At 44.9% G+C, this 17,129-nt stretch overlaps 1 protein-coding gene across 3 annotated transcripts in view; it reads left to right on the top strand.

The window, feature by feature from the left end:
* The first annotated feature begins 9,344 nt into the window (after positions 1-9,344).
* Positions 9,345-17,129, top strand: part of LOC136632052 (uncharacterized) — a 32,604-nt gene continuing 24,819 nt past the window's right edge. Inside the window, exons 1-2 of one of the 3 annotated variants that reach the window (XM_066606629.1) lie at positions 9,348-9,595; positions 9,975-10,008. In XM_066606629.1, coding sequence (XP_066462726.1) covers positions 9,576-9,595; positions 9,975-10,008 — 54 coding nt within the window. In that variant the 5' untranslated portion in view covers positions 9,348-9,575. Of the gene's footprint in view, positions 10,009-17,129 lie in introns of all 3 variants that reach the window. The other 2 variants (XM_066606628.1, XM_066606626.1) reach the window with 2 other exon arrangements.

Below are 17,129 nucleotides of genomic sequence, written 5' to 3'. Positions count from 1 at the left end.
TGCCGGCTGCCGCACAGACCGGAGCCGGCGGCCGGGTGAGTGCGTGCCCCGCACAAAAATAGGACATGCCGCGGTTTGTTTGCCGCGCGAGATTTTGCGCGGCCAAACCGCGGCCGTGTGCATAGGAGTGCGTATTGTAATGCACTCCTATGCAGACTTTCAGCGGCGGAAATCCCACGGCGGGATTTCCGCCCGTGTGCAGGCGGCCTAATAAATGCGTGTTTGTCTTTCTATTGCTGAACACATGCTTGCTCTAAAAACACTATAAGTTATAAGTTTTAAGACCATTCTTACAATAGACAAAATGTTATGATTTAAATGTAAAGTATTGTATAAAAAAGTGAGAACATTAAGTTTATTAAATGAGTTAAATGGTTAATAAATAAAGATTTTACTTTTTGGGGAAAAAATGTAATTCTGAAGATAAAGCAGAAAACTTGTCTCTGGTTGTTTTTGTACACACAGGTTAGTATACTCCTGGCACATGCTCCTATCTCTTTCCATGTATACAGCTGTAGACCTCATGCCAAACATAATCTTACAGATTCAAGATATACTGCTAGTATGGCACCTGTAGCTTGTAATGGCCCCTTCCTGGGCTGCGGCTGCAGAAAGTTTTTCTCCAGAATCTATGAAAACATAAATTTGGCAGGTTTCATCACGTGGTGGTAGAGAAAGCTCACGATAATCCGATTTATAGGTTATTGTAGCAAGATGCTCTTGTAAAGCATACTATAGCAACTAGACTCCATACTTCCATTCATGTGTAGCAGATGTTGCTTAAAGCATACCTGAGTGATCAACATGTTTCCTAAAATATACCAAGTTGTCCTTACCCACGTATTTGCTGCTCTTTGCACTCTGTTTTATGACCAAGTTCTGATTTTCAGATGGTGATCCCCATTTTTATGGTGATCTGCCGTTTGCAATACACTTTCATGGAGGAGGCATATAGCAAGCCCTGCATTCTGCCAGCAGTTCACTGTCCTGACGTCCTTGCCTTTATTATGCAAGCATTGCTTCACCTAACAGATTGGGTTGCAGAGAAGCTGGAAGGGGCACCCCTAATGCCAGCCACTTCAAACATGATTAACATTGCTAGAACAACAGTTTTAATGCAACTAGATTAGAGATGATGAGACTGATACAAGCTAATAGCTGAGCCTACGTTGTTTGAAAAGTTAGTACCCCTTATAAATGAGTGGGGGGAAAAAAGCAAGATGAGCCTCTTGCATCAATGGGTTTGAGTTCATTAGATTCTCTAATTACAAAAATGTGTTTACATTTTTAGGGGAAACCAAAGCAGAATTAATTGCCTTATAATGAGGACTGCAATGAAATGTACATATTTGTTGTTCTCCGGTCGGGTGTAGAACATGCTATCTATGCGAAGAATGTTGCAGGTGTGTTCTGGCACTGAAGAGAGATGCATGAACAAAGGCCGTGCATGCCTTTAAGCTTGTAAACAAATTGGCTCTGATGCTTTTACGGTCATTTAACACAAATACACGCAGAATTTTCATATACATGCAACGTGTGAAATTATCCATAGACTTTACTCACATGTCTGTTATGATCCCACCCCACAAACATCTGCAGCTGGTGCACAAATGTGACACAAATGTGACGTGTAAATAAACCCTTCTAATGTATTGTCAATCTTTTCTGTGATGCTATTTTCACAGGAAGAGTTCTAAATACGCAGTACTTTTTAAGTCCAATCAGGTGCTGCCCCCTGGAGGTTTTTAGTTTTAGATTTTTTTATTAAAAATGGCATAATCTGGTACAAATAATCCTTCATGCATCAATAATCTTCGCAGGGAACGTTAACCCCTTAACGACTGCCCCATCGGGAAAGTACGTCCTCAGTAAGTGGGCTTTAATCCTAGAGGACGTAGTTTTATGTATCCTCTTTGGATTGATGCCCACTTGCCTGAAGACGTGACAGCTCCATGCTGTCAGTGCCCGCAGGTAGCCGACAGCATGGAGCTGTCATCCCAGGATGCGGGCAGTCGTCCGTCCCCCCCCCCCCCGGCATTGCGATCGGCGCTATAAAATGAATAGCGCCGATCGCACAAAAGTAAAGAAAAGTGCGTAAAAAGTTAGATATTAAGCTGCTCTGATGGATCGGATCCATCAGAGCAGCTGAAAATTCTTACCTGGCTTGTCGGCGGTGTCCCCCGGAGTTCGGGTCCTCCCGGACCCGCCGCCGGTCTTTTGCGCATGCGCGCCAGGCGATGACGTCAGGCGCATGCGCAGAAGCCCGGGAGCCCCCGGCAAATTTGAAATCTCCTGGCTCCCGGCTCCTGAAGGTAGTCGGGAACCGCTGTGAGTGGGCCCGCGATCGCTGCTATCCATTGGATAGCGGTGATCGCGAAAAAGTTAAAAAAAAAAGTCAGTTTCACCTCCCCTCATGCATCGGATCCATGAAGGGAGGTGAAAATACTCACCTAAGTCCTCCCCGATGTCCCGGGACCCGAATCCCCGTCTGCGCATGCGCGCCCGGTGAGAGGAGATGAAACCTTTTACCAGAGGCCTCCGTATTTGCACCCCGACGCGATCTTCCTCCGTGAACTTTCCCGGATTCTGCACATGCGACCGCCGGCAAAACACCGGACACATGCGCAGGAGTCGGGGGGGGGAACAGGAAATTTAAAACCTCCTTGCTCCCAGCGACCAACGGTCGCCGAGAGCCTGGAGCAGTGACGGGTGGCCTCGTTGAGTGGTCCCCGATCATGTGATAAAAAGGTAGCGATCTACCTTAGGTCGGTCTCACATGACCTAATAGGAATTACGGATTCCGCATGCATCTGATCCGCGGTAATACATGGATCTATCGCATTGGATTATACAATTCCGCTCACATTAGCAGGTCGGAATTGTGTAATCCACTCGCAGAAAAGAGAACGCAGCAGGTTCTATTTTACCGCGACTATCCGCAGCATAGAGCCCATTGTGCTCCATGGTCGTGGATATACCCGCTGCCCATACGCAACTACATTGTATACGGGCTGCGGGTACCCGTGTCATCGCTAAGTGACTGTGTGGGAAATACAAATTTATAAAAAGTACTGCGCATGACCGCCTGTGTGAGTAGGCAGTTATGCGCAGTACATTACGTGGCCGTACGGAGAGCTCACAGCCGGGATCCGCTGCGGGCCTCTGCAAGCGGATTCCACCTACGGCCATGTGAGCCCGGTGTTATTCAGACCGCTACCTGTAATACGTAATTTACAAGAAGCCCCGGGAACGTTCGCCTTCTTGCAGCCCAAGAGCAGCTTGTTGAGCGTCTTCTGTGTGAGACCGCCGCACCTCATCAAGCTTAGGGAGACTCACAGAGCGCCACTTTTTACACCCCATACCCACCACTGAGGTCAAGAAATGACCCCCAAAAAGCATGAGAGGAGGGGGGATACACTGTTTTATTGCCGCATGGGCCCATCCCAACCAGCCTCCGTAATTACCCCTGTCTTTGGAAATACCACACAGTTCACATTATTACTTTTATCTAAGATTTGGGGAACGCCGAAAAGGGCGCGGAGGGGGGGGGGGGGATATTTTTAGGGAGTCAATTTTTATTCCGTACAAATGAACAATGGGGCCTGGAATTTATTCAGTTGTGCCCTGCAATCCAACGGGTGTTCCCTGCATTACAGGCCTAACCATGTGTCCTATAAATAGATTAGGGCCACAATGGGTATGTTTTTGAACACGGGACAAACAGGGGTATCCATTTTGGGGTGAATGTCTTCATTCCTATGTAAACTGTAAAAAAAAAAGTTTTTAAATTGACAAAATTGCCAAAAAAATGAAAATCGTCATCTTTTTTCTGCTTTGCTTAGATTTATTCAAATACTGTGGGGTCAAAATACGCAGTACACCCCTAGATGAATTCGTTAAGCGGTCTAGTTTTTAAAATGGGGTCATTTGAGGGGGTTCTTTATAGTTTTGGACGCTCAATGGCTCTACAAGTGGGCAATGGGGCCTGGAATTTATCCTTTTGTACCCTGAAATCAAACGGGTGCTCCTTCCATTATAGGCCTAGCCCTGTGTCCTTTAAGTAGATTAGGGCCACAAGGGGTATGGTTCTGAACACGGGACAAACAGGGGTATCCATTTTGGGGTGCAAGTCTTCATTCATATGTGTGCTGTACAAAAAAACCTGTTTTTAAATTGATACAAATGCCAAAAAAATGAAAATTGTATTTTTTTTCCTACTGCTTTGCTTAGATTTATTCAAAAATTGTAGGGTAAAAATACACAGTACACCCCTAGATTAATTCGTTAAGGGGTCTAGTTTTCATTTGTGGGGGTTCTCTGTCGTTTTGGCCGCTCAAGGGCTCTACAAGTGGGCAATGGGGCCTAAATCACCTTCATGCTAAATTTCTGTTCTGAAAGCCACCGACTACTTCTTTCATTTTGGGCCCCGTTGTGCATCCAGACATAAGATTAGGGCCATAATGGGTATGTCTCTGAACACGGGACAAACAGGGGTATCCATTTTGGGGTGCAAGGCTTCATTCGTGTGTGTGCTGTACCAAAAAAGCAGTTTTTAAAACGACAGAATTGCCAAAAAAATGAAAATCACATTTTTTTCCATTTGCTTTGCTTGAATTCATTCAAAAACTGTGGGGTCAAAATGGGCAGTACACCCCTAGATAAATTCGATAAGGGGTCTAGTTTTCAAAATGGGGTCACTTGTGGGGGTTCTCTTTGGTTTTGGCCGCTCAAGAGCTCTACAAAAGTGCTATGGGGCCTAAAACGCCTTCAAGCAAAATTTATGTTCTGAAAGACACCGACTACTCCTTTCATTTTGGGTCCCGTTGTGCATCCAGACATAAGATTAGGGCCACAATGGGTATGTTTCTGAACACGGGAGAAACGGGGGTATCCATTTTGGGGTGTAAATCCTCATTTTCATGCGCAATATAGGAAAAAAATATGTCTTTAAAATGACATATTTGCAAAACTATGAAATTTTATTTTTTCTCCTCTAAATTGAATTAATTCCTGAAAAAAACTGGTAGGGTCAAAATACTCATGACACCCCTCAGTGAATACATTAAGGGGTGTAGTTTTTAAAATGGGGTCATTTCGGGGGTTTTCTATTCTGACACTCATGAGCCTTTGCAAACTTGGCTTGGTGCAGGAAAACAAAGTGTTCCTCAAAATGCTGAAAAGTAATGTTAAATTTGTACGTCCTCTAAATGGTTAAAAAAAACACAAGTTTTTCAAGTGTGCATTCAGAATAAAGTAAACAGATGGAAATACATATCTTATCAAAAATTTGTACAGTATGTTTGGACATATTTGAGATATTACAGTTGAAAATTTGAAAAAATGACAATTTTTTCAAAATTTTTCCAATATTGGTACTTTTAATAAATATACACAAATTATATCGGTCTATTTTTACAACCAAAATGAAGTACAACATGTGGCGAAAAAACAATGTCAGAATCACTGGGATATGCAAAACCTTTACGGAGTTATGCTACGTTGAACGACGCATGTCAGATTTACAACATTTGGCTCCGTCACTAAGGCGCAAACAGGCTTTGTCACTAAGGGGTTAAAGTCATATGGTCAATTGCTAAACCAGTCACGCATACTTGAGCATTTCTAATATAAGATATCTCCCAGTTTTCTCAGATTTAATATAGAATATGATCTACTTTTGTATTAACTTCAACATTAAAACGGAACTAAACCAATGGTCGTCTTGTTCTTAGTACTTTTTAACGGGTCTAAGGGCTTATTCAGACGACCGTATATCGGCTGGGTTTTCACGCCTGGCTGATATATGGTGTCCCTCGCTGCAGGGGGAGAAGGCTGGAAGAGTCGGGAGCAGTGCACTGAACTCCTGCTACTTCTCTGCCCTTCACAACTATTTGAAATGGGAGGGGTGGAGCTAAGTTTCTGAACTTGGCTCTGCCTCCCTTTGCAAGTAGTGGTGAGGTGCAGGTGCTCAGTGCACCGAGCAGAAAGGGACACCATATATCGGCCAGGCGTGAAACCCCATCCGGTATATGGTTGTCTGAATAAGCCCTAAGGCAGAATTTAACTTTACTTAGCCCACCAGGTCGTTCTAGGTCAAAAGGAGAGTATACCAGATTCTCAGGATATCCACCAGCTCTATCCAAGGACCCTATACCAGCCCATAGCTTTCCAATGTGTCTGACCTTTATAGCCTGTAGTCTTTCATGAGATCCTATTTAGCACATCTTGACAGGATAGGTGTGGCTGTTTCCCTCTGGCTCGAATATAAACTCTAGCTGCCATACAAATATTCTGAATTAGTTTATGTGCCTGGTACCTAGCCTTTGGTAGGCGATCTCCTAGAAGAAACACCAAAGGAAATTTCTCAAATGGGCCGATTTAAAAAACAAACAACAAAACTATGGAGTAGCCTATGTTCCTGAGACCAGAGCCGAGCCATCTCAGGACAGGTCCACCAAATATGTAGCTGGGTCTCCTCTCTGGGCACCCCCTAAAACACAGAGGTGATGAGGTTGGGAAAAATTTGTTTAGTCTGACAGGTACCAAATGGGTACGGTGCAAGATTTCTATGGACGTCCCCATCAAGGTTACCCGATGGCTGCCTTTAGAGATTGTATCGCAATACTGGAACCATCTTTCTTCTGACCTAGAGGTGATTTTTATTCTATATAATTTTTCCCCCTTTTAGCCCTTGTACAGCTGTAAGCTAGTGTGTTGGGCTGAAAGAAGACAATGTCCATCTAGTTCAGCCTGTTTCAAACCCCTCAACCCCCTTGTTGATCCATAGTGTTGGGGTGTTTCGCCTCTTCTCCATTAACACAATATGTAGGTCAATAAGTTTTGCTTTAGGTGATACTTGTTTTAAAGGGGTTACTGAATTATGTCCAGTTGCCTCTGTCCTAATTCCCCACTGCTTTTATGCATGGACTCTTGGCAATACATTTTATGCTTCCCCCCCCCCCCCCCTAATATATCTTTAGATTTATGGAAACTATCTAAAATAAACACTTTTTTGCATAGCAACCAATCAGACAAGCTTTCATTTTTTGTAAAGAGTATTAAGAGTAGAGATGAGCGAACCTACTCGTTTCGAGTAAATACTCGATCGAGCACCGCGCTATTCGAGTACTTCCGTACTCGGGTGAAAAGATTTGGGGAGCGGGGGGGGGGGTAGCAGCGGGGAACAGGGGGGAGCCCGAGCCCCCTCCCCACTGCAACCCCCCCACTCACCCAGGGCCCCCCCCCCCAATCTTTTCTTTACTCAAAAAGCGTGGCGCTCGGGCGAAAAAGGGGCGTGGCCGAGTACACTCGCTCATCTCTAATTATGAGTAATGAAAGCTGTGGTGTGATGGGTTCGTACGGCACCCAAGACCATTTTTGGTTTTTACAGCAGCCCGTGGCCAATAGGAGACAGAGTTCCATTGAATTAAATACCCATTACCTATCGGCTATCTTGCTCAGCATGACCAAACATGCATGTGCTCTGACTCAAAAGAGAGAGAGAGACCGACCATGCTAAACACAGTGCCTCATCTCTGAGAACAAAAGAATTGGGCAGTTGAAATCCAACTGCCAGATTCTTATTTCCCCCCGATATCTGCTGTTGGGAAAGGGTCATCATGCACATCACTCAGACCTACCGCTCTTCATCTAATGTATACAGCCTCCCTAAGGGTGCATTCAGACGAGCATGTGCTGGTGCGTACATGGGTACACTATAAATGTGGTATAGTCATGATTGTACTTAGCGCAATTTCATTGCCGTTTTTGGACGCAGGTTACTGCCTGAGAGCTTCTACCCACTAGCGGGTTTTTTTTTTAACTCTGCGCAGATTTTAAAGGGGTTGTCCCGCGCCGAAACGTTTTTTTTTTTTTTTTCTCCACCCCCCCCCCCCCCCCCCGTTCGGCGCGAGACAACCCCGATGCAGGGGTTAAAAAAGAACACCGGAGAGCGCTTACCTGAATCCCCGCGCTCCGGTGACTTCATACTTCCCTGCGGAAGATGGCCGCCGGGATCCTCTCCCTCCGTGGACCGCAGCTCTTCTGTACGGTCCATTGCCGATTCCAGCCTCCTGATTGGCTGGAATCGGCACGTGACGGGGCGGAGCTACACGGAGCCCCATTGAAGAAAGCAGAAGACCCGGACTGCGCAAGCGCGGCTAATTTGGCCATCAGACGGTGAAAATTAGTCGGCTCCATGGAAACGAGGACGCTAGCAACGGAGCAGGTAAGTGAAAAACTTTTTATAACTTCTGTATGGCTCATAATTAATGCACAATGTACATTACAAAGTGCATTAATATGGCCATACAGAAGTGTATAGACCCACTTGCTGCCGCGGGACAACCCCTTTAATGCACCCCATCATTCGGATGATCCATCAGCGGTCGAGTGCATGTCTGCGAGGCCCCGTTGAAGTCAATGGGAGCGTTATATTGTGATTACTGCAGCGTTCAACACCGCGGTAAAAAGCGTATGTATGAGAGTGGCCGTAGAGACTAAAGTTGTGTCTTGTTTCCACTGTGTGTACTTCATAAAATTGAGTGCTTCTAGGATAGCAGAATTGTTTTTGAAAAGTTTTTCAGTACATTATATGGTACATTACCTACTAATATTAAAAAATACAACTCCTGCAAAAAAAGGGTTATAATTTTTGGAATGTGGGAAGAAAAAAAAAAGGCTCCGTCATTAAGGGGTTAAGAGTGACGGTCTTTTTTTTTTTTTTTTTTGTCGGCTGGGTGTTGGAAAAAGTGGCTTCATTCTTCGTTCAATATAAAGCAGAATGGGCGTATTAGGCTGGTTGCACCAGAATTCTGGCTTCAAAACCTTGTAGTTTTTGTATAAAGTGAGTGGAGTTTAGTGCAGGCGCATTACCCTGTCCCATTTACTATTATATCAGAGACTGGTGTAAAATACAGCTGAACTCTATGCCAACTCGAAGCTGCCGTAGATTTCTCTATGGCATATGGATGGCCCGAGATGCATCTTAATGGAGTAAGAGGCATTCACCCATTAATACACATATTACGACAGCGGCCAGCACATTAAGACTGGCGTACGAAAGGCGGTCTTAATACGTCTGCTTGATTGGTTCAATGCAGTGATGCCAGAAAACTGACACCTGTGCGTTAATAACTGTGCACCATTTGTATCTCGAGTTTCCTGAAACTCCCTAATCTCAGCCCATCATGGTACACAAGCTGACTTTCAGCAGAGACCCTCCCTGTTTCCATGTTTCATACCTTCAGAGCATTGTGTGACCTTTTAATCAAAAATCTTGATTTTCTGGACCAGCAACATTACAGAACTAGATGAGGTCTGGTGGGAAAGTAAAAGTGAAGGAGTGTAGATGCAAGTACATGCAACTACAGTATATGAAGATGGGTGTATGTCATATCTGGGGAAGACCTTCATACGCGGCTACAGAAAATCCAATGTGTCTGTCCTTCAGAGGAATGATGGATCCCTGATGTAAACCAACTGCACACCACATCCATCTACTGCTGCTATTGAAAGCTGCAACATAGATCCATGGAACTTCAGCACCGTTCCGAATACCAGTCAACATCTACTACATGCAAGCCAAGAATCCACAGTAGGAGATCTATGAAGTTTGATGTCATCTGTAGGATGTCCATGTAACCAAGCAAATTATATGAGAGCACGATTTATATGCCCCCGTATTACCTGAACGCGGGCATGAGTGGACCTGTAGCATTGGCTGTATCGGCGATGAGGCTGCGTGGCTGGATGCCTGCTATTTATAAAAGGGTGCAGAATTATGGGGTTACATTTGGGGTTTGCATTCTACTATTCATGTTTGGGACGGGATTAGTTGATTATAGAGAGTGTGTTTCACTAATTGTCTCCTTGATGGGGTATATGATGATTATCTGCAGGTTCTTTAACAGTTTCTTCTGTAATTCCTTCTTCCTTCTGCTGCTGTGGCTGTTCTCTATTTTTTGTGTTAACAGAGCGGAGGAACCTGAAGAGAAGACCAAGCTAAAAGTATGTGCAATTGTAGATGGGTGTAAACTAACAATTGTGCAAAGGGGAACTAGACCGTATGAATGGAAATGATCTTTATAAAAATGTATTCGGTGTTGGTTGTCTCAGAATGAGGTTGGAGTTCCACTTCCAATATTGTGATATCAAGCTGATGTTTTGTGCGGTTGCAGTAAGGCGCTATAGGAATTAAAGGGGTTGTCCAGTTGTAAACTGTTGTTGGCCCAGATTTAGGAGAGGCAATCAATAGAAGATTGGCAGAGGTCTGCCGATCCGGGATCCCGCAAATCAGCCAGTGTGCTCATACACGGAGATGATTTCTGCTGTAAAAAGAGAAAAAAAAGGAAAAATAGGCGCAGAATCAAATCCAGTCCTATTATAATCAAAATCAAAAACGTTCTTGCCATAAGCATTAACTAGGAATTGGATCCCTTTAAAATATAACCTTTATTGAATTATACAAAGATTGCACATGGAAACGAAAATATTTAAAAGCCAAGTATATGATGCAATAAATGTACGTTAGGACAGCGCTCCACTAGTCAAAAGAGCAAAAGATGGAGATATAGATGTATGAAACAGGACTTACCTGGTGCTTAGTCGGGCCCCTGGATAGGAGCTCCACTAACACCTCCACGTCCTGGTTCGCCTATAGCCAATCCCACCGAGGTAATCCAGTCATTCCTTAAAGGGGTTGTCCCGCGCTGAAACGGGTTTTTTTTTTTTCAATAGGCCCCCCCGTTTGGCGCGAGACAAACCCAATGCATGTGTTAAAAAAAACAAAACGTTTAGTACTTACCCGAATCCCCGCGCTGCGGCGACTTCTTCCTTACCTTACCAAGATGGCCGCCAGGATCTTCACCCACGATGCACCGCGGGTCTTCTCCCATGGTGCACCGTGGGCTCTGTGCGGTCCATTGCCGATTCCAGCCTCCTGATTGGCTGGAATCGGCACACGTGATGGGGCGGAGCTACTAGGACCAGCTCTCCGGCACGAGCGGCCCCATTCACCAGGGAGAAGACCGGACTGCGCAAGCGCGTCTAATCGGGCGATTAGACGCTGAAATTAGACGGCACCATGGCGACGGGGACGCTAGCAACGGAGCAGGTAAGTGAATAACTTCTGTATGGCTCATAATTAATGCACGATGTATATTACAAAGTGCATTAATATGGCCATACAGAAGTGTATAACCCCACTTGCTTTCGCGGGACAACCCCTTTAAATCCCGATAGAACTCGGGCGAGCTGCCGGGCCCCTGTGTCCAACTGTTATGTGGGACCCACGGTGTAAGCAATATACCAAGAAGGAAAAAAAACGCCCCGCGCTCACAAGAACAGACTTAGAAACAGCCTCCGTTACAAGTAAAGTTCCTTTAATCCAGTGCAACGCGTTTCGTCGCTAGCTTGCGACTTTATCAAGCACATAATCTCATTACAACATACACTGTTCCAGAACCAACCTGTAGTTGTTCCCTCCTGTCCTACCAATCACCTGGGTCCGAGTCCTGCTTTGGGCAGTCCAAGATGGCTAGGGCATGCGCTGCTCTCTGTATGGCCAGTGTTGATCACATGAGCAGCTCAGAGGGCAGGAATAGAGCATTAGTCTAACACTACCAATGCACTGTGGGGATTAGGTAGTCTGAAGATTGTGTCTTGGATGGCCGAAAACAGGATCCTGAACTGGCGGATCGGAGGGACAGAAGAGAAGAACAGCGGCAGATAATATACCTCTCTCCTCTGGTCCCCTGCACGATTTTCTCTCAAAACCTGAAGGTCACTTTAATGAGTTGGACTGATCAGATAGAATTCACATAAAATTATGTCATTACTTTACTTATCCTGTATTCATCCTGAGTTACTTTCTGCATTATACTCTGGAGCTGCGCTCCCTGTTCTGCAGGAGTCAGCTTCATTTATCAAAACTGTCTAAAAGAAAAACTGTCTTTGCTGCCCAACCAATCAGAGCTCAGTGTTCATTTCTGAAATTGCTCTAGTAAAGTTAAAGCTGGGCTGTGATTGGTTCCTAAGGACAACGAAAACAGTTGTTTTTTTTTGTTTTTTCTTTTACCTCAGACAGTTTTGATAAATCTGCATTACTTATACTGATTCTGAGTTACATCCTGTATTAAACTCCCCAGCTGCGCTCACTATTCAGCTGGTTGAGTCACTGTGTGTGTATGTGTATATACCCTGGCGTACCCCTAGGGACCCCTGCCCTTTAGCCGCAGGCCATCTGTGAGTGGCACCCGGGGAGGAACTGTTACCCGAGGAGCCGACAGCCAGTTACAGGCTGCAGACCTTTCCTTCCACTGAGAGACTGCAGTCAGTGCAAAGACAGTGAAAATGAGAGTGGAGTCCACAGACATGCGGTATAACCAGATATATATATTGCATGGAATCTTATATGTATAACTTATACCAGCTGTACATATATAATTATATACAGGACATGTTACTATATACAGGGGGATGTATATCTCTAATATATAGTGACATGGAGTATGCTGGTATAACCTGCAGATCTCCTACATATACCGTGTTTCCCCAAAAATAAGCCCTACCCTCATTTTGGGGGAGGCTTAAAATATAAGCCCTAGCTGAGTTCCATAAAATAAAAAAAAAGCAATACATTACCTAGCAGGCTTGGTCTGCATCCCTCCTGCTGCTTTCTGGAGCTCCGGCAGGCTCCCTGCAGTCCTCAGCCGCACACAGAAAATCGCTTCCTGGTTACGGGATTCATAAATCCCGCCACCAGGAAGAGATAGTTCTGATTGGTTCTCAAACGCTGCTCAGCCAATGTGATGGCTGTGATTGGTTCATGCAGTGCTGCATTGATTGATTCTTGAGCGCTGCCCAGCCAATCACAGCCATTGAGTTGTGCAGTGGGATTTATGAATTCGCTGAGCCGCGGCATTGATTGGCACTGAACCAATCAGAGCCATTGTTTCCTGGAGGCGGGGTTTATGAATCCCGTAACCAGAAAATGATCTGTATGCAGCTGTGGACTGCAGGAAGCCTGCAGGAGCTCCGAAGGGCAGCAGAAGGGACGCAGACCAAGCCTTCTAGGTAAGTATAATAAGACAATCCCCAAAAATAATACCTAGTGCCTCTTTGGGGGAAAAATTTATATAAAACAGGGTCTTATTTTCTGGGAAACACGATAATTATTTATGTGCTACTGGTATAAGCTATGTATCCTGTATGTAGTGATATAAACCATGCTGGTATATCACTATATACAGGGAGATGTATAACTTATACTCGTAGTAAATATATGCTTATATACAGGATATACCCAGGTTATACCAGCATGCTCCATATCACTATATACAGGGGATTGGAGATTCCATTTTCCTGCTGCATTCGGAAAATTGGAAAGGGGAATCCCCACGGCCCGAACAGTTCTGTCTTCCAACAGACCCCATTGACTATAATGGGGTCCGTCCACCTTTTGCTCAGCTGCCTGGCTTTCGGACGGAAGTAAAAGCACCGCATGCAGCACTCTAACGTCCGGTATTTTGAGCCGCATCTGTGCCGGAATCTCCGGCTGGTAGTTCCAATGCAGATGTGAAACCAGCCTTCTACACCAGCATGGTCAAAATCACTGTATACAGGAGATGTACATCTCCCTGTACATAGTGATATTGACCATATATATATATAGTGATATGAAGGTATAACCTGGGTATCTCCTGTATATGATTGCACACTTTACACACAATTAAAAGATGCATCAAAAACCTGCATGCAGTTTAAAAAAAACAACGCACATATTGGTTAAATCCGCATGCGGTTTTTCATAGGCTATGCAGTTTCTTAAAAACGTTTGTGGTTTTTGAATACCGCATGCAGTTTTTTAATGTGTGTTTTTTTTGTTTCTTTTTTAATTGTGGTTCAAAAATGCGAGAAAAAACATGAACACAGCCCAAGGCCGGGCTCATGCGGCCATAAGCATATCTCACGCACGCTGTCCTGCGCAATCCACCAGTTTTTTGGGTTTATATTTTCTGTACTGTCCTACACAATGGCGCATATACATGCCGCTCATACACAATGCAATTACATAGGTGCGGCGTTGATTGTGCGTCAATAGAGATCCATTGGCTCTCTTGAGCATAATACGCCGCAAGACTGAACATGCTGTGGTTTTTTTTGCACTTCTATGTAACGCAATACCTACTCACAAATGCAAACGGAACTGCATATGGCAATGTATTTGATTGACAGCGAATTACCACGTATCAAATGCACATACAACGCACGCAGAATACGCGGTTATCATACACTCGTGTGAGCCCGGCCCAAAGGGCTATAAACAAATCTTCACATAGTCCAGGAAATGCGTCATGTTTGGAAAGCTTCTGCAAAGGGCCTAGATCACGGATTTAAATTTGTTTTGCAGCTGTATGCTGCAAGGTTTAGATATGGTACAGGTACAGGACAGGGGGCGGGCCCAAGCTGAGCTTTTGCACCTGGGCTCCTGAGCCTTTAGTTACGCCCCTGTGTATGTGTGTGTATATATGTGTGTAATATATATATATATATATAGATATTATAATTATTTACCCTGTACTGATCCTGAGTTACATCCTGTATTATACTCCAGAGCTGTACTCACTATTCTGCTGGTGGATTCACTGTGTACATACATTACTTATCCTGCTCTGATCCTGAGTTACATCCTGTATTATACCCCAGAGCTGCACTCACTATTCTGCTGGTGGAGTCACTGTATACATACATTACTTATCCTGTACTGATCGTGAGTTACATCCTGTGTTATACTCCAGAGCTGTACTCACTATTCTGCTGCTGGAGTCATTGTGTACATACATTATTTATCCTGTACTGCTCCTGAGTTACATCCTGTATTATACTCCAGATCTGCACTCACTATTCTGCTGGTGGAGTCACTGTGTACATACATTACTTATCCTGCACTGATCCTGAGGTACATCCTGTATTATACTCCAGAGCTGCATTCACTGTTCTGCTGATGGAATCACTGTGTACATACATTACTTATCCTGTACTGATCCTGAGTTACATCCTGTATTATACTCCAGAGCTGCACTCACTATTCTGCTGGTGCAGTCACTATGTATATACATTACTTATCCTGTACTGATCCTGAGTTACATCCTGTATTATACTCCAGAGCTGCACTCAGTATTCTGCTGGTGGAGTCACTGTGCACATACATTACTGATCCTGTACTGATCCTGAGTTACATCCTGTATTATACTCCAGAGCTGCACTCACTATTCTGCTGGTGGGGTCACTGTGTACATATATTACTTATCCTGTACTGCTCTTGAGTTACATCCTGTAGATCTTTTATTATAAAAGTATAAAACATAACAATAAAAACAAACTGTAACAATAGTAAATAATAATAATACAACCGTATACAGAGATAAGGCCCTTCACCCAGAGTCCATGGTCCACAAACAAAAGAAAACCCCATGTCTGGACTCCCCTCCCCCCTGCCGCACACTCGCACACACACTCAACACAATATACCTAAAAGAAGAGCATCCAGCTATCCAGAAAATAAAGCTAAAACTAAAGCTACAGGTCCAGCCGTACCGCACTGAAACCCCATCATAAACAAACTTAGGCAATAACGTAAACATAACATATATATATACCAATAATTAACTAAATATGAAAATAAAGACCAAGCCAAACGGCATACAAAAATAACTAAAGAAATTGTTTTTCAAAATTTTTTTTTTATTTTTTTATTTTTTTATTTTTGGGTCCCCAGTGCAGCTCGGGGGCCATGCCTGCTCCACCAGTCCGTGCCCAGAGTTCTAAAGTTCAGGACGTGCCAAGCCACACCGGGGTTTTTTTTTTTTGTAATATATAAACTGTACAACACTCTGCCTGCCGCAGCCTGGGGGCCATGCCCGCTCCACCAGTCCGTGCCCAGAGTTCAATGTTCGGGACGTGCCAGGCTACGGCTCAAGGCGTGAAACCACTCCCCCCAACCCCCCACCCAACCTAACTACCACCCAGAACGTGAATATATACATATAAACATACATTAACCAATATACATGACATACACGATATATATTAACATAACCCGAAAGCCTAAGGTCGGCTCACCTGCAGCCCTACTTCACTCCATCTTGCCCAAATCAAAACAAAAAGCTTTATGGTGTACTCACAGCCCCCCACCGGGATTGGAGATGATAAGCCGGGCACAGATATCATAATGTACTATCCCTTACATTTTCTCCCTATTCTTTCCCTAATTTGCCCTAGACTGTCCTTAGTCTGCCCCTCAGTCTGACCCTTCATGGAAAACTGTCCCTGCCCTATCCCTCCTCTCTCCCTATCCTGTCCCTCCTCTCTCCCTACTCTGCCCCTAGAAAATTAAGAAGAAAAAAAATGTCCCTAACGAAATACAAGCCCTCTCCATAGGAGGGAAGTCTTAGATGTGCCCAGCTTCTCATACTCCAAAGAACGCACCTTCACCAGGTCACCCAGGATGTTCCTACAGACCGTATCCACGGGGAGGATTTTCAGCTCCGTCGAGATTAGACACCGTGCACTCCAGATGTGGAACCTGACCACTAGGCTAACTAGAAATAAAGTGCAGCGGTCCCTGCCACCAAGGCCTCTGAACGCTCCATAAGCCCACTCCGCATAGGAGAGGTGTGCCAGCTGAGGCCAGCCTATGGAGACCCCTACCCGTTGGTATACCTCTGTATTAAAGGGGCACTGAAGCAGGAAATGCTCCATGCTTTCCAGCATGTCGCTGCACTCCTGACGGGGGCAACCCCTGTCAATCAGAGGCCTGCTCTTCAAGTTACCCCTTACATACAGTCTCCCGTGAAAGCAGCGCCAAGCCAAGTCCCAAAACTTCAAGGGGACCCGGGTTGAATTCAGTAAACGTAACCCTCCCTCCAGGTCCCGACTTGGGCAGTCCTTGAGCGCCAGGGGCTTCTGGAAATGGGTCAACAGGACTCTTTCGTCGAGGAGCCTCCTCGTCAGAGTCCTGATCTCCCACATCCCCAGACCCCACCGGCGTATCACCTTCAGAACCAAGGTAGCGTAAGCCGGAAGATGTCCGTGCTGCGTGCGAAGGTCCTTCACTCGCCCTCCTGTCT

This window comes from Eleutherodactylus coqui, chromosome 6 (assembly GCF_035609145.1).
Source record: "Eleutherodactylus coqui strain aEleCoq1 chromosome 6, aEleCoq1.hap1, whole genome shotgun sequence".
Classification (NCBI taxonomy): Eukaryota; Metazoa; Chordata; class Amphibia; order Anura; family Eleutherodactylidae; genus Eleutherodactylus; species Eleutherodactylus coqui.
Note: the sequence above shows the minus strand (reverse complement) of the source record. Positions and strands in the feature narration are given on the sequence as shown.